This window comes from Vanacampus margaritifer, chromosome 2 (assembly GCF_051991255.1).
Source record: "Vanacampus margaritifer isolate UIUO_Vmar chromosome 2, RoL_Vmar_1.0, whole genome shotgun sequence".
Taxonomy (NCBI): Eukaryota; Metazoa; Chordata; class Actinopteri; order Syngnathiformes; family Syngnathidae; genus Vanacampus; species Vanacampus margaritifer.
This window is the reverse complement of record NC_135433.1, coordinates 19,714,114-19,731,007: the sequence shown is the minus strand read 5'-3', so window position 1 is coordinate 19,731,007 and position 16,894 is coordinate 19,714,114. Positions and strand designations below refer to the sequence as shown.

The 16,894-nt window shown below is 41.8% G+C and overlaps 3 protein-coding genes and 1 long non-coding RNA gene across 7 annotated transcripts in view; 2 read left to right on the top strand and 2 right to left on the bottom strand.

Moving 5' to 3' along the window:
• Positions 1–39: 39 nt before the first annotated feature.
• Positions 40–3,339, bottom strand: fzd2 (frizzled class receptor 2). Of its 2 annotated transcripts, XM_077559472.1 has the most exons (2): positions 1,859–3,339; positions 40–1,783 (listed from the first exon to the last, which is right to left on the bottom strand). In XM_077559472.1, exons 1-2 carry the CDS (start codon positions 3,170–3,172, stop codon positions 1,538–1,540), a joined length of 1,560 nt encoding a protein of 519 aa, XP_077415598.1. In that variant the 5' UTR covers positions 3,173–3,339; the 3' UTR covers positions 40–1,537. The 2 variants fall into 2 exon arrangements, with proteins under 2 accessions (XP_077415598.1, XP_077415596.1); XM_077559470.1 differs by having other exon boundaries at positions 40–3,339.
• Positions 3,340–4,238: 899 nt separating this feature from the next.
• On the top strand, positions 4,239–10,087 carry moto (minamoto). Its single transcript, XM_077558506.1, has 8 exons — positions 4,239–4,360; positions 4,611–4,691; positions 5,060–5,217; positions 5,298–5,405; positions 5,913–7,254; positions 7,751–7,885; positions 7,960–8,137; positions 9,094–10,087. Exons 2-8 carry the CDS (start codon positions 4,653–4,655, stop codon positions 9,360–9,362), a joined length of 2,229 nt encoding a protein of 742 aa, XP_077414632.1. The 5' UTR covers positions 4,239–4,360; positions 4,611–4,652; the 3' UTR covers positions 9,363–10,087.
• Positions 10,079–13,910, bottom strand: ccdc43 (coiled-coil domain containing 43). Its single transcript, XM_077558511.1, has 6 exons — positions 13,853–13,910; positions 12,730–12,953; positions 12,361–12,457; positions 12,006–12,141; positions 11,469–11,521; positions 10,079–10,510 (listed from the first exon to the last, which is right to left on the bottom strand). The coding sequence occupies exons 1-6, from the start codon at positions 13,893–13,895 to the stop codon at positions 10,323–10,325; spliced, it is 741 nt and encodes a 246-aa protein (XP_077414637.1). The 5' UTR covers positions 13,896–13,910; the 3' UTR covers positions 10,079–10,322.
• Positions 12,859–16,894, top strand: part of LOC144044237 (uncharacterized) — a 153,577-nt gene continuing 149,541 nt past the window's right edge. For all 3 annotated transcript variants that reach the window (XR_013291214.1, XR_013291215.1, XR_013291216.1), the window contains exon 1: positions 12,859–13,024. This is a non-coding gene — a long non-coding RNA (uncharacterized LOC144044237). The remainder of the gene's footprint in view (positions 13,025–16,894) is intronic.

The following is a 16,894-nucleotide window of genomic DNA, read 5'->3' as shown; positions in this document are numbered from 1 at the left end:
TTCTGTGAAAACAACATGGCCATCTTTTAGACTCTTGAGTCTTCAGCCAAGACTGTGTTTAATCACTTTTGGGCACATACAGTATAAAGGAGGAACATACGCTACATGAATCATTCAGTTTGACAAGTAGGTGTTTAATCTCCACATTTGGATTGACACATATTTTTGGTTTGATGTGACCTTGGGACAATTTAGTAGGAAACTGTACAAAGAATTAACATGTGTCACACACACTACAAGTATTCCACAAATATGGCTGATACGATGCAATGGTAATGCTATAAAAGCAGTTAGCACAGAGTCTATTACTTTTTGTACATCATCCTACTAAATTTACGCAACAACTTTGGTTATTCTTGCACAACAGGTGAAATATGGACATTCTAAAAACGTATACATACACGTGACGAGCCCAAGCTATACGACTGCCCAAAGATGTCAATCATTCATACATTTTGGTTAGCAATATAGCATCAGATAATTGTTGTCTCATAATGTTCTCGATTCTTTACAACTATGAAGGATTTTGTTGTCATCACACTGATGATTATATTATGTATAGCTGTGAGGCATAATGCTATTTTACTAGCCCGCAGGGACACGTTGTGCCATGTTCAATGTTCGCCTGACATAATGCCGCTGAATGACGCTTCCTGTCCGCCCGCATTTGAAAATAGATGAGATCTCCAATTAGTGATGTTCTATTTTGGAAAGAACAAGCACATCACCCAGGATGTAAAGAGAAATCAAAACTGGGAAATAGAAAGTATGAACGCATGACATCAAGTGAGCAATTTCTATCAGCAATCATTCCGACCCAATATTTTTTATGCAAAATAAAATATGATCATTTATGTTAGTTGCATAACTACACAATAGTATTTAGTAGTTTCCATATAAAGTGACTACATACAGTAATAAAGTTAAGTGGGTCATTTGTACATTTTGCTGACAGAATTTGAAATTATTTCATGTCAATTATTATTATTATTTATTTTTTTTTTACATGCAATTCATACAAAAATCCAGCATGAATCAGGCTCACATTACTGCAAATGTTATCATTATTTTTTTTTCATGGGGAGCAGATTTATTTGGCTTGTTGGAGTTCAAAAAAATAAGCAATTACACTGACAGTTAGGCAGAAGTGTTTTTTTTTTTTTTAAATACAAATATATAATTTCATGTTTTTACAATTACTATTTACACTTAGATTTAATTACATGTGAAATGTTCATTGTGCTCCTTTCTTGACTGCTGGATCATGGAGCCAAGGAGGACAAAGAGTAGAAGGAAGAGGAGGAGGAGGTGAGCATTTCAGCACATGGCGACGTCGGCCATGTTTGTTGTGTGTTTGTTCAGTCAGGCTGTCCCGTTCCTCATTAATCCAACTCGCTGCTTGGTCAATCAAAACCCAAACACTTGTTAGTTTCGCAGCTCGGAATGCCGAATAACTCGCCCCCTCCTCACTCCAACACACAGCCACCATGAAAAGCACAAATCCGCCCGTCCAAGAGCTTGCGGCGGGCCCTTCATCCTACACGGTGGTCTCTCCGTGTTTGCCGTTTGTCAGCCGGGTGTAAAACTTGTGCCAGGAATGCAGCGTTTTCCCGGACCAGATCCAGAACCCAGACGTGATGCCCACAATGAGCGTCATCAGGTACTTGATCATGTAGACGGTGAAGTCTGGCGTCATGCGGGGCCCTGTTTGCGCCGGGCACGGGATGGCCAGGCTCCTGCAGCTGTGGCTGACCCAGCTGCGCTCCCAGTGCGGGCGGAAGGCCTGCTCATAGAAGAAGCATGCGATCACGATGGTGGCGGGAACGGTGTAGAGTACGCTGAAGACGCCGATGCGCACCATGAGGCGCTCCAGCTTCTCTGTCTTGGTGCCGTCGTGCTTCATGATGGTACGGATGCGGAAGAGCGAAACGAAGCCGGCCAGTAAAAAGGAGGTCCCGATGAACAGGTAGATGAAGAGCGGCGCCAGGACAAAACCTCGCAGGGGGTCCAGGTTGCTGAGGCTGACGAAGCACACGCCGCTCAGCACATCGCCCTCGAGTTGCCCGATGGCCAGGATGCTGATTGTTTTGATGGCCGGCACCGCCCAGGCCGCCAGGTGGAAGTACTGGGAGTGGGCCTCGATGGCCTCGTGGCCCCACTTCATCCCCGCCGCCAGGAACCAGGTGAGGGATAGGATGACCCACCAGATGGAGCTGGCCATGCTGAAAAAGTAGAGCATCATAAAAAGGATGGTGCACCCTTCCTTCTTGGTGCCCTGGACGATAGTCTTGTAGCCATCTGGGTTAAAGCTCTCATTGCACACCACTTTGTCGCCAAGAAAGAAGCCTGCGATGTAAGCGATGGAGACCATGGTGTAGCAGCCTGACAGGAAGATGATGGGCCTCTCAGGGTACCTGAACCGCTGCATGTCAACTAAATAAGTGGTGACTGTGAATAAGGTGGACGCGCAGCACAGGACCGACCAGACCAGAATCCAAATGCGTGAGAAGTGGATCTCCTTGTCGGTGAAAAACATGTACCCGCCGCCCCGGGCCGGCTCACACGGAGCGGCACAGTCCTTCTCCTCCAGGAACATGTAGTTTAAGTAAGGGGGCACCGCGAGTGCACTGGGGCAACGGAAGGGCTTGTCATGGCCGGGGACTAGCGAGACGTCCTGGGTGCCTGGAACGGGCAAGGGCGGGACAGTGGCGGCAGAGGAGTCGTTTTGTCCCACGCAGATTTGACCGTCACCCAGCACGGGGAAGTTCTCGCAGCGGAGTCGATCGGGCCATTGAAAGCCAAACTTGTTCATGAGGGCTTCGCAGCCCTGCTTGGCCCTCTCGCAGATGGACCTGCAAGGTGGGATGGCCTTCTCCAGGACAGTGCAAACGGGCGCGTACATGGAGCACAGGAAGAATTTCAACTCCGGGGAGCACTGTACCTTCACCAACGGGTAGAACTGGTGCACCTCCAGCCCTGCATCCTCCTGGTTGTAGTGGCCGACTAAGTTGGGCATGATGGTTTGGTTGTAGGCGATGTCCGTGCACAGGGGTATGGAGATTGGTTGGCAGAATCCATGCTCCGGGATGACAATTCCGTTGTCTCCTTGATATTGAGCGGATATCACCATAGGCAGAAAGAGGAGGACAGACCAAGTCCCACACAAAATCATCTCGCCAAGTTTTGAGACTGCAGCTTAAGTCAGAGAATTCAATGAAAAGCGTGTCTAGCAAGCCTCCTGAAACAGGCTCAATGATATAAAACGTTGTACAGGCTGATCATTCAACGAGAGCGTCCTCCTCTTTGTTGTTTGCTCTGCGTTTGGAGCGCTGCTGGCTAACTTTTTCTTTTTCCAAACTCCCGTTCCCTCACCCCTGTCGTGCCACTTTAACGAGAAGAAATACGTCCAGTAGATATTTTCAAAATAATGGCGTCGCGTTGACTGCGCGAAAAATTATTATGAAAAAACAATAAGCATCAATATTGATACTGTAGTTTGTCAAATTGATTATGGCAATCACACTCACTTATACAAGAATTGGGAGATGGCCAAAGACGATGTCTCAAGAGTTTGGCAAAGTTTCTTTATTTTATTTTGAAGATCACCGTTGGAACAGGTAGCTTTCTCGTCAAACTTGACACAACTGGATTCCGCGGCCCAACCAGACCTAGAAGTTTGCAAGTGCGTGGAAGAGGAGGAGGAGGCCCCCATCTAGTGTTCGCATTATGTTCACCAGCCACATCATCAACAGTTAAACGGGAATTAGAAAATATTGCCATTTTAATTCAATTATTACTCCCAAACGCTCTATAAGTTCTACAATAATCGAGAATTTAAAAAGAAAGAAAGAGGAGACGCCCCATTAAATACATTATTGTAACCTTACGTACTAACACGCATTAATATCATTTAATTAAGATGTACAAAACAACTGTGAGATATCTTGATGACAAATGTTCGCTAAATAAACATACGCTTAAAATTCGGAAGTCACAACGTGATACTCAGATCATCGTGTATTATTAATTGTGTTGTAAACACTTGGAATGTTGTTATGAGTACGTAACAATTAAAAAAATAATGCTTGTGAAAATGAATATTATATAAAACAACATACTATATCATATTTCAAATTACAGATGAACATAGTAGTACATAATGTATTAATTAATAACGAAGAGTGTCTCCGAAAGGGGGCGCGGTCAATCGATGTTGCTATGCTTAGCTTTAGGCTAATTGGACGTCAGGCTTAACCAATAAGTAGGCGGACAACTTACTGAATGGTGGGGGGCCACAAGGTCGATCAGTTACTGGTTATTTTAAAACATCTCAATAAGTTGATGTAACAAGAGTGTCGAGGTAGGTTCACTCAAGATTGGTTTTAAACTTTTGACTGATATTTGCGCTGTTAGATGTTCCTATAATGGCAGGAAAATTGATAGCTAAGGCCGCATGAACACTTTTTAAACTAGCCAAAAGTCCGCCAAAATGGCGGGCCTCGTTTTCGCAGTCGTACGTACTTGTAATTGAAATAAATGCCAAACCCAACTATGACGTTGAGAATGGTGAAATGACTTAATCACTAATATCGTGTGTTCTGATCGATTAGGAACATAATAAAGAATCAAGTTCAAGGGCGATCAGTTTCAAAATGGCATCAGACGATCTTTTATTTTCCTCATACGCCCAGGTAAGCTTTCACAACGCACACCGTACAGACGTATACGTTGTTATTAAGATAATACTGTTTTTATATTATCTTTACCTTTGTACAACCTGTAAAATTTTATTTGGCCCCAGAAAACCAATTGAAATGTGGAATAAGTCCTAAAGGGCGGGGGAATTAAGTAGTTATAGAAAAACCCGTTGATTACATTACTACATATAGTCCAAAATCGTAGCAAAGTGTGAAAAGGTTAATTTCATACACTTTAAGGCATGTCCACCACTTAAATAAATACATAAACGGAATGTGTCATCTTAATGCTGAGATTGAAAGAATACCGGTTGGATGTCATTTAATTTATTGTAGATTTCCCATTTGTTTATTTTTTCCAGGCTAATTTCAATTGTGGTGGTGGAGGAACCACTTCCGTTTACAAGCCAGGTTTTTGTACTCAGGAAGAGAGAGTGGTGGAGTTCAAGCTCTGGTCTCCCAATGGTCACAGTGATCTTTTGGAACTCAGTAATTGTGCACTGAACAGCATTAGGAGCAGGTAGTATGTTTAACATGTAAAAAAAATATAAAAAAATAAATAGTCTAGCATTTTTGTGACAACTCTATTTTTTTTAAAAGGAAAAACACTGAAAAAAATGAAAATATGGAGGAAGTTGAGCTGCAGTGTTTAGTATCCAATATTTTGGATGAAGATGATGATATCCAGAGCGGATTCTACAATAGAAAGTATGTAATTGATCACAGTTTAGAGTGTGTGTGTGTGTGTGCGCGTGTGGGGAAGGGGGGGGGGGGTCCAGTGGGTGTAGGGGAATTCATCCACTGTGTAATATATATACTCTATTTGTAGTGTATGGCTGTATTTTGGTGACATTTTGATTTGCAACCCAATTCAATATCAAAATTACAAGTTTTGATGTGTGCCAGCCAAGAATTAGTATTGGATGTTGTACCAGTTTAAGTGGTGGGACGCAATTTGCACTGGTTGGCTACCCATTGTTTCCATTACAGTAGATTACAGAACAGTAGTGTTGATTTTAGAAAAAAAACACTCATTCTACAGTCACCTCTTACCTGTCACTCGTGTGTAAACAAGAGCTAATATTAAATCAGTAATATGCGTTAAATAGTAATATACAGTACAGGCTTCTTCTGCTCATTCTCTCCCATTGAGCAAATTGTTGAACAGTTTTATTTGTTTGATAACAACTCAAATTAAATTCTGGTTTCTTTTAGAACCCCATCTATTGCCAATAGTCTTTGGCATCCCAAGACTTTGAGAGAAGATCTTTTACAGTATTTTCAGCCACAGGATACAGTTCCTAACTATGTTCCCAATGAGGCTCTCATTCAATCTCAAGTGGTGTCCAAAAATGAGCAATTCCTTCAGGGGTTCAGTGGCATTCCTGCTAATCTGCACAGTCATATTAGTGTTCTTAACGGAGACAGAGATAGCTATGGCAGTCACTCAAAGCCATTGTCACCAGGTCTTCCCATCTCCAAAATGGCAAACCAATTTCCACCACAGACACTGGAGAGTAACTATGACCTGTCAGCTGATTTTCACCAGGCTTATCATCAGCCCATTAACAACATCCCTCAAATCAGCGATGTATTTCAGCTTCAAAACAAGATGAGCAGACCATTTTTTGATCATCACGAGAGCGTGATGAGTGCTAGTCCTATTAGTAATAATGAGCAGGGCATGCTGGAACACATGGACCAACTGGCTAGTGGTTTGAAATCTCTCATGGATGATGCGTCTAATCAAGGACGTTATGGATGTTTTCCAACCATAGAAAGAAAGACAGAATACCCTGAAGACAGCATACCTGAGCAATGGAAATTCCCCAGCCAGCCCATGCAAATGTTTTGCAAAAAAACGCTGGAGGGAGAATTTTGGGGCCAAAATGTCAAACCAGCATTTGAACATCAGGGTGTTCAAGAAATGTCAGTGCTGGGCAATGAAAATGCTGAATATTTCCCGCAGATAAAGTCCATCTCAATGTCTTCAAATTCCCCAAACCAATATCAGAACATTATAAAGAGGAACCAGTACTTCAATCCCTGCTCTAAGCAGCAGGGGCAATACAAGATGAAATCACTGATGCAGAAGCAAAAGAAGAAGATGCCAGGCTGCATTGAAGAGAGACTGCAAACCACTGCTTGTGTGGCGAAGACACACAGAAGACCATACGTTGACCACCTGAGCGGGATGGAGACATTTAACAGAGAAAACATCATGGGGAATGTGCAGCTATTCATACCGCTTGCTCATGTTGACAGTAAAGCCAGAAGCTTCACCCAGCTGCCTGTCATGTCTGAGAAAGACACAACGCCTCATGGAAACGGTTCTCCTGCCGTGACTCCAACTGCCGAGATGGCTTTAAATGGGGCTGCAGCGTTGTACAGTCATTTTCAGGGATCAGAGGCCCACAATGGAGAGAGAACTTGCGAGGAAGGGGACTCTCTGGCAGCTTCACTGGAAATGAATCCAGGGAGACTTGTGATCCAGTTTTATCTCCACCTGGATGAATGCTCTGAACAGTTGGGCTACCTGGAAGGGGAGAGGAAGAAGGTAGGCTTGCAAAACTGGGGAACGGGTGGGGTGGGGGGGCCTCTTTTAACATTAAGCTGATTGAGGTAGTAATAGTGAAAGTTCCAGTTTTTCGACGCAGGTTAATTTGCAAATTTATTTGAACCTATCTTCTGTTATTTGATTGAAAAACTCACTCAATTTTGTGCTCGCTCAGATCACACTATAGTATAAAAGTAGCAAAGTAGTGCCATTTTTTTTTGCAAAGGAACTATGTGGAAGTCAGTTGAGGAGAAAAATGTAAACATTCTTTTTTTTAAATATTAAAGAATACTATACATATTTGTTTTAGATCCTATTTTGAAAATACTGTATTGAATGTTCTTTATTGTTCTTAAAAGTGGGTCACGACTTTGCAATAAATAGGGAAATGCTGGCCACATTGTCACAACGGTTGACAACTGTCTAAATTCCAATGTGTAAATGTCCCTCTCTCCATCAACATTTTTCTCCCATTCTGATTGGCTATTCATTTTAGACCGAGGTCACCCTGGCCCAAATATTTCCCGGTGAATGGACACCGCCGCCACCACCGCGATGCCCACCCGGACTTTCACTCAACGCCACCAAACTCAACTGTCTCATCCTTTATCAGAAGAGGGAGCTGGCCAACGTGAGATACGTAGCGACATCTACTGGAGAAATGTCGGCTCACAAAAAAAATTTTTGTCATCATATGTTTCGCAGGTGCAATGGCTTTTGTACAAAATGGAGCACGCATGCAACGTACCGCTGCATGCTAACATTCACTTGGCGCTGAACAATCATCACCAGGCCTTATCCTGCGTTCAGGCCAGACGCGGTGAAGAGCTCGCCAATGCGTCCAAGCATCCGCGGCATGGCGCTCCACTCACAGAGGACCACGGTAACTTCAATACACTATTGCACACAGTGTCAGGTCTTCGGATCGGGGACACAACGTTTACTATAGCGCTTCTCCTCATTCAAACATGCAAACTCCACACAGGAAGGTTAGAGATTCAAAACACAAACCTAAAAACTGAGAGGCAGACGGGATAACCACTAGGGCTCCATTCTGCCCTAGCAGCACAATTGTGACTTACATTTTGAAACATATATTTTTTGTATGTATGCCGGTCGTAAAATCCACAGAAGCGCCGCGCTCTCGTATCCGGCGTTGTTCGGCAACGCTTAAACAACAGGCGGGCTTGCTCGCTTTTCAACTGCAGCAATGGAACAGCTCCAAATATGTATTCAGTTATGAACACAGTACTCTGATTAAATGACTTGAATGGAATACAGAATGCAAAGACACATTCTCCTTCAAAGTAGCTCATTAGATAACCCGTGCACATCACTGGGGATGAGCAATATAACTTCCGCATCCATACGCAAGTAAACTTCACATTTGAAGGGTGAAATATATTCCAAACTGATAACTACGGACTCGGTGTGAGTTTTTTTCTTTGGCTTTTAACCACTCATTCCAAAATAATAGACAGTATCATAGAAGACAGCATGCGAGAAAGAATCACCCGTCATAAGAACACAGTTGATTTAACTTTGCTTGCGCAATTTTCTTTATCTTCAGACTTTTTGTGGCAAAAAGTGGCTAACATATTTTACAGTTGACAATGACCAACAGTTAGGGACGTAAATATTTTGCATTAACGGTTAAATAATATACTGTATGTACCATACACTTCATATTTGAAAAACAATACAAAAAAACATTTCAAAATCCGAACAGATGTGTCATTCAATCTTAGATGTTCCACTGTAGTATAAATGTGGTTAAAGGTTCACGGTGCAAGTTGTGTCTTATGACCAGCCTCCTTTGAAATGTTGCCTTCTTCCTAGACACCTTGCTGCTGATCATTGCCCTGAAGGAGCTCACCGTGACCACCAAGAATCTCTGTAGAGGCCTTTGGTGCGCTCTCCAGATGACCATGCCCACTCCAACCAGGAGTGCGGAGGGCCGCCCTGAAACCGACAGGGAGCTCCTTACAGCCCTCTGGTGTTCCCTGCGGATGGCTGCCCCCACTCCAGTCAGGAAGCCCGACGACCAGACTGACACAAACAGGGAGGAAACGCGCGCACAGATCTGCCCTTATTCTGTTATGTTGTAATCTAGCAGGCAAAATATAGTCAATGTGATGAGGATATGAGATGAGCAAATTATTAGGACCTCGTGGCTTGAGTTGTGTAGTTAGTGCATGAACTGTTCAAAGTTGTGAACATCATTAATTAAGGGTCCTTCCTAAATTGGTTTGAATAAGTATATAAATTGACTATTTGGGTTCTTTAATTTAACTTACTGGTTTGTTCACTCCCCACAACTACTATTCCTTAACATTATTTGAATGATATCAGTTTAAATAAGTCGACCCAGACTTTTCTAAATTATACAGATATTATGCAGTGTTTTGCTTTAATTGGAACATTTTCAGTTTAGCTTGAATTTGAAACTTTTTTTTTTTTTTAACTCAAACTGATTTACCATTCGGACCATAGTTTTGAAAGTACATTTTAATTACCGTGATTTTCACACTACCATCAGTGTGCTGCCACATAGCTAAGTTGAGACATGCAGTATGTTAGCCCCTGGTCATGTTTTGCAGTTGAAATATGGAAAGAAAATGTTTTATCTTCCGGAGATATCCATTTGTTCTGTTAGCCAAGTCTTCAGGAAATGCGTTCTCTGTCACATTTTAGAATAGATAGTGCCTTGTTAGTATTTGGATTGTTCTAGTCCTCGTATTTTACATGTTAACAGCCATAATGTTTATGAAATGATTCTTCAATTTCTACTTTTGTACAACTGAAACGTTAAAAATAAAAGCAATTGCAATCACTCCAAGTTTATTACTTTAAAAAGAGAGAATTTTAAAACAACACCGCTTGTTTGTTCTTGGTCTCATTCATATCTTTTTACATTAGCACATAACTGGTTTGAAAGTTTTGAAAACAAAAACAGTTGAATAAATTTCATGTTTCAGTGCTCATGCCAACAACACAATGTCCACTTCACACCGAAGAGTTGTGGGGCCAACCCTTTGACCACGTCACACAATGTCTTTCTCCTGCTTTTATCTTTTGCGTTCTCCCTTTTGTGTGCGTTTCTTTTCCTTCTCCTTCCTGTCTTGTTTGGCCAGTTTGTCCTTCTCCCGTTGCATCTTGTCCGTTTCCTTCTTCTTCTGGGAGTCTTCGCGAGCCTGCTCCCGCTTTTGCTTTTGCCTGTTCAGGACCTCTTCCACGTTGGTGTTCTTGAACATTGCTGACGCCCGATGCAGGTCAAGGACAGAACAGTGAATAGGCAGGAAAATCGCTTGTGTGCAATTCAGCTGCTGCGTTTCCTCCGGAGAGGCGCACGGGGTCGCATATTTTTTCTGCCACACTTTAGCCTCTTTAAACAAACAGCTTCATGCTGAAAAGGGTACACGCATAATACAATTTTTTAACAAAGTTCACACAAACGCACAAAAAAAAAATCACAATGTGTGATAACTGCTGTTTATAGTGGGACTTGACTACTTGAAATAATCAACAGCACACCATAACAATGTCCGTTGTAATATCAAGAGTGACCAGGGAGAGGCAGCATAATGCCACACGTCATCCAAACTAACAGAACAAAGAGAAGAGTACTGTAGTATTACTTAGTAGTAGAGGAAGCTAAACTACCTTGCATCTACTCTGGTAAAGACATTGTGATTACAAACTTTTCTCCTTGTCATTTTATGGATATGTGGTGAATGACCTTGAAGACGCATCATATTATACACTCAACAAAACCATTTGTGTGTGGCAACAGAGCAAACTTTAGGTTCCTTCCCAATTGGGTATCATTACGTTACGCTTTATGTCACAAAAATCAGTCTACGCCCTAATCGCTCACAATCATCTTTCAGCCATCAGGCCTTTACCGACTTTGATCACATGGGATGGATAATGGTTAAATATGCCTTGACTTTCTGTATGCGTGCAGCCCGCTTAAGTTTGCCATTATGCTCTTTTCAAAAACATTTCCCTCACCTACGTCGACACACAATGACATTAAAGCAACAAGAAAAAATGTCAGCTGAGAAACACTATTTAGTCAATAGTGAAAAAGCTGCAGCAACCACCTATCTTGCATTCTGACACTTCAGTTCTTCAATATAGTGAGCAATAAGACCACAACCCGTAAGAAAAATATTTGTATATTAGTGAAGACATTGGTATGGAAAGGATACACTTGTCCTGTCCGGGAATGACGTTTCCATTTGGCGACTCCTCTGTACCTTCAGTGTTTTAGTCAAGGCAACCAAATCATCTCTGCCTTTACAATTCAATGTGCAACATAAAACAAACTCGTTTCCACCAGCAGTGCAGTTTGCTATGCCAATAACCCGACATGAGTACTTTTTTTTTTTTTTTTTTTGCAAGCTACAGTGGATATAGAAAGTTTATACACCCTATTCAAACGTTTTTTTTTGGAATATTCAGAACAAGAGCATTTCTAAAACATAACTGGGGATTGTAATTTCCCAAACGAGTGTAAAAGAATGTTTTGTGGTCCAACGGAACTTTTTTTTTTTTAAATACCAAATTATTCTGTGTGTGGACTTTTAATTTCCATTGTCTAAATTGTCCTTAGGTGTGATACCGAGTGGTGGAAACATAACAAATGATGCTTAACTGAACTTTGTCGCCAGGATTGACGGTATGGCCATAAATGTGAACAAGGAGGACTTTAAATGACAAGCTTTAAATCGCTAAAGCAAGGATATTCCTCATCGTCTGTAACATTGGCATACTGCGCCAGGAGGGCCTCTTTGCGTTTCTTGGACTCCGCTGACACTTCTTTCTGCCTCACCACAATCTGCGCCTGCTTCTCCATCATACTGGCGATGGCCTGGACCTCAACTGGGCAGGGAGACAAAAGCAGTCATGTTATTCTCAATGAGGCTGGTTTAAAACTTGAGCTAATCCGTCCTTGTTTGTCTGGTACTGACATGACAACAGGAACAGTAGTGCAAGCTATGCATATCATATACTGATTTGAAGATATGAAGACTATTTACACAGTAGATTTTTTTTTTAAAGCAAGTTAATGTATTATTTGAATATTTACATAGTATTTACCATCTCCAGCGTCTTGCTTGTTTGCCGAGCGGTTGCAGTACTCCGTCCAATGCTTGATAATTTGCTGGCATACATCTCCCAACGTGTCTTCTTCATCCTGCAAATTTGAGTAAAGTACACAAAACAAACGCTATAAACAAGAGATGGTGAAGTCAGGCGGCCGCATCGTTTGTTACTTTGTAACGCATACAGCACGGGGTCGGGTTTAGTCCCACAGGAATGATAAAATTCACTTCCGTATGGTTGGTGATCCATAGCTGTGGAGTCACTTGTGTAACTGTGACGCGTTCCATAAATAACAAACTTCGGTCGAGCGGAGAAACAGCTGTCATGTTGGCTACGTGCGACATGAGGGCGTTGCTAGCTCACCAAAAATGCCGATAAAATCCCTTGAAGCGCGTCTCGTTTCTCTTCGTCGCTTTCCTCTTCCTGTAGCACGCCCAAAATGTAAGCGCCGTACACCTCGCGGTCCACTTCCAACGCGTCAAGTCGCTCATTTAGCCAAATATCGAACTCCCCGGCGTCTGCCTCGGGCGCGGCCATCTTGGCTTTTCGGGGTCCTTCAACCGGCACGCGTCTGTCCTTCGTCTTGCCTGTAAGAAAATCGTTGAGCTCCCACCCCCAACCCAACAGCAACGACGTGTCTGTCTCTATACACAAACAGGTAACGTCACGTTTTAATTATTACAAATTCAAATACGAACATTTGCCTGGACATTTTGTTATATATTTTTCATAACATCATAGTGTTATGCAGCTGCTGCATAACGAGAGCAGGTGCTGTATTTGGAGGCAAACACTTCTAATGGCCCAGCAATGGCAGGAAACATCAAAACAAAATTATTTGATTGATGATACTTACTCTATTTTTTTGTTAAGGGTCCCAACACCGACATCCATAGGTGTGCTTCAAATAAGCACACGTTTGTGCTACTTTTGCAAAGGCCTTGTTTCAATCAAAGCGTAGCCTACTGTTGACGAACTAAATCAGCTCCTTTACCATGCTCAAGCCTCATACTAATTGAAGTCCAAGTTTAAGTAAAGTAAGTATTTAAATGACATAGCTACCAAGCCTAGCAATGCACATTTTTACTTGCCTGTCACATACATTTACTGATACCACAATTGCAAGTAACCTTTTATGGGCAAAGTTCTCGATGTAGTACAATTAGCACAGGCCTGTTTTTTGTGTGTGTGCTGCTTATATGACCCCCCCCCCAAAAAAACACTAAAGAAGAATCTCTGAAAATAAGTTGAACTGTTCATTTAATAGATTCTATTTTTTCTTTTTAAAGCAAATGCCTCCTGTCTTATGGAAATAGTTGTGATATCTATGTTGTGCTGCTTATTAATTCAATTCCATCGTCCAAAACTTGAATCAGCGCTCAGAGCTCAAATCTTTCCTTCCTGGGATTGTGCCATAAGTCCCCAACAGTGCTTGATTGAAAATGGGTGTTTTTGATTGTCGCACACAAACTACTTGCTCACTCACTTTCAGGCTTTGAGCACAGCCAGGCTGCCAATGCTGGTTTCATTAAAATGTTGATTCCCTAAAATAAGCAGCTATTCGTTTTCCATTCATTGAGCTGCTGGCAGTCAAACACTTTTCTTTTGGCACCAGAAAATCATCCCCAACGAGTCTCCGATTGCAAACTTATACTTTTGTGTGAGTGGCTTAGACTAAGGTCATTTTAATATTAAAAGGCACGTGCAATTTAAAACAGTTCATGGGTGTTTGAATAACGTCTGTTTCAAAATATTACAAGGATGAATAACTAAGGTACACTTGACACACTCTATTTCTACACTCTGAAATGATCAATTTTTAGTTTTTTTCTAATTTTTTTTTTACCCGTCTCAGACTCTCATGCAAGTGAGTGTATGTTGTATACCCCTTTAATATATATGGCTTGGGCAATGACGAATAAGGTCCTGTCTTCCATGACAACCTTGGGTGTCGCCTGCGATTAGGTCACAGCCCAGATTGGCGGAGAAACAAGCACCTGTGATATGAGTAAAAGCATTTTCACTCTTGCTTGCTCTTAGTCTGTACTGTGTGTATGGGTTGCACGGACATATTGCCAAATATAAATATTATATATGCCACTTTTGTGCAACAAAACTCAATGCATCGTCGCTTACCTTTTGGGTTTGACACGGTAGCGGGGTTGTTGCACCCATGGGGGCATATGGGTGTTTCTGTATGATTGTTTCTCTGCATGCTAGTGTGTGACTTTCACTAACTTTACCTGATCATTGCATAGGTGGAAAATCTCTTGTGATGTAATAATGGCTTGCTCACAGAAACGTTAAATAGGGACTACAAGATTTACCTTGTTTGATTTTATACTTGATTTGAGGGCAGATACTTCAGGGATGAAACTATTTGTATACAAGAAACGAAAATAGTAAATTCTTCACCAAATGTCCCCTTAAGCACCTATCTTTCCCTTGTGTAAGTACTGTACAGGTTAAATAGCGATGCGGAAGGGCCTGATGTACTGCTATTTTCCACTAGGGGGAAGTAGAGTACATAAATAGCCCCTCTCCTCAAAGTCAGGCTCTCCTTTTTTATTTAGTTGCATGACAGCCACATGGATGTTCCTCATGTATGTAATTTGCAGCAAATTTGCTTCATCTTTGCGCATCACATCCGTCGTGTTTAAGTGTAATCGTGAGCAGTGCTGCAGGGCAAAAAAAAAAGAAGTCCGCCAGCTGTTTGTTGGGCTCCCGTTCATTTGACACTGGGACAACACCTCGCAGCTGTTTGAATAAATTAAATAAAGATTCCGTTTGAATGACTTGATTTCGCTTCCAGAAAGTGATTTGTTGTGCAAGGGGGTCTGCGATGTATATGTGTGTGTGTGTGTGTGTGTGTGTGTGTGTGTGTGTGTGTGTGAGGGAGGGGGTTGTTATTAGTTACACCCCTAGTTATACTCCCAGCCAGTCCCACTGCTCCCACATAATGGCTTCACACTTCACTGATGTTGCAGTAATGAAGTGTGAAGCTTCTGTTGGAGGCTACAGGGATGCTGCCGAGTGGAAACGCGTCACCTTTGCGCCCTTGCAGTCAAATATTCACTTTTGCTTGTGACTTCTGCGGGCTAACGTCAACATTTTTGTACCCTACCTGCTCTTGATGCTTTTCCAATGGTGACAAGATTCTATTTCTATCTATCATGGGTTTTGAAGCGTTTTCATTGTTTAGTACCACATACTGTGTAAATTGTTACCCATTCGGCATCCATTGCAGCCCTGATGGGTTTTTATTAATTTTTTCTTGCCCTCTTGTGGTTAGATCAGGGGATGTCGTTAATATTTGTCAACTGTGGGCGTTTGAAACCTCTTGAGACTCTTTTGTGATTAAGGGTTGTGTAAATAAACTTGCCTTGACACTTTGACTTTTTTTTTTCTTACAGTGTTCTATATATACCGTCCATCCAAGTCTAAATTTAGAGCTGCATGTTTTTAGTGTTGTGTTGTAAAATTCCAGGTAGCAATGAGGTCTAAAGAAAGACATGGTCCGAAAGAGCAGCGAGGAGGTTTGCCCATGGGTAATAATGTATGTGTTGCTGCTTTGTTTGTATTAAATGAGCAATTATTTGAAGAACAAGAATCATCTTTATTTTGTCATGTGCACTTGGGTGTTCTGCTACTTGCATCTCCTCTAATCTCATGATCCACAAGTGGGTGACGGCGAACTAATGTTACATGCGGTATATCTGGTCGTGACACGTAAAAAAAAAAAAAAAATACATATACTGTATAAAAAAAAATATATATATGTATTATTTTTTTTATATTAAATTTTCTTGAAATCTACTAGGGTGGTGGCCAGTTTACTTGTGTGGCCTGCCCAAGTGTTAACATTGTGTGGGAAACACCGCACGCTCTGTAATTAGGTAGAAGTATCTTTGCTTCTACTGGTCAAAGTAGAAGTACTGATTCAACTCGTTTGCTTAAAACAGGAGTTTGCAATTAAAACAAATGTGAAAACTGTCCTGTCAGTATGACCTGACTGGGGGAGGGTCCATCTTGTGCCTCCAATTTGATTTGCAAGGACACCACCAACCAAACAAAGATGACCAGTAGTTCACTTCTTTTTACAGTTGTGCAACTAGGGTTGCCACCTTGGATTTGTGAAAAAAAGGGACACCTGACCAAGTTTGGGCAGTTAACAGTCAAGCCTGAAATAATCCATACCCTCGGCAAATTTTGAATACGTGGAGATTTTAGCATGACAAAATCCCAAAACAGGCAGCAAAAGTGGTTAAGAAATGATTTCGCGCAGGAAAATATTAACGTTTTGCAGTGGCCCAGACAGTCCAGACTTGAATTCCGTTGAAATTCTGTGGAGGGAACTAAAGATCAGGGTGATGACAAGAAGAGCTCATTGCTTAAGATGAATGGGCACAAATATCAGCCAGGTCAGCAAATAGAGGATGCGTTTTATTTGCTGTAATAGCCAATAATGGCTTTTCTATTGATTTTTGAGGAGAAAGTTATGGATGTATTTTGGACGTGCCACTTTTTG

Coding starts and splice junctions, on each gene's coding strand:
- ccdc43 (XM_077558511.1), bottom strand. CDS start 13,895: ATGAAACCAGCATTGGCAGCCTGGCTGTGCTCAAAGCCTGAAA. Junction 11,522..12,005: donor AATGTTACAGACGATGAGGA/ATATCCTTGCTT, acceptor TGACTAAAACAC/TGAAGGTACAGAGGAGTCGC. Junction 10,511..11,468: donor CATTCCCGGACAGGACAAGT/GTATCCTTTCCA, acceptor ATCGGGCGTCAG/CAATGTTCAAGAACACCAAC.
- moto (XM_077558506.1), top strand. CDS start 4,653: ATGGCATCAGACGATCTTTTATTTTCCTCATACGCCCAG. Junction 5,218..5,297: donor CTGAACAGCATTAGGAGCAG/GTAGTATGTTTA, acceptor TTTTTTTAAAAG/GAAAAACACTGAAAAAAATG. Junction 7,886..7,959: donor AGAAGAGGGAGCTGGCCAAC/GTGAGATACGTA, acceptor TATGTTTCGCAG/GTGCAATGGCTTTTGTACAA.
- fzd2 (XM_077559470.1), bottom strand. CDS start 3,172: ATGATTTTGTGTGGGACTTGGTCTGTCCTCCTCTTTCTGCCTATGGTG.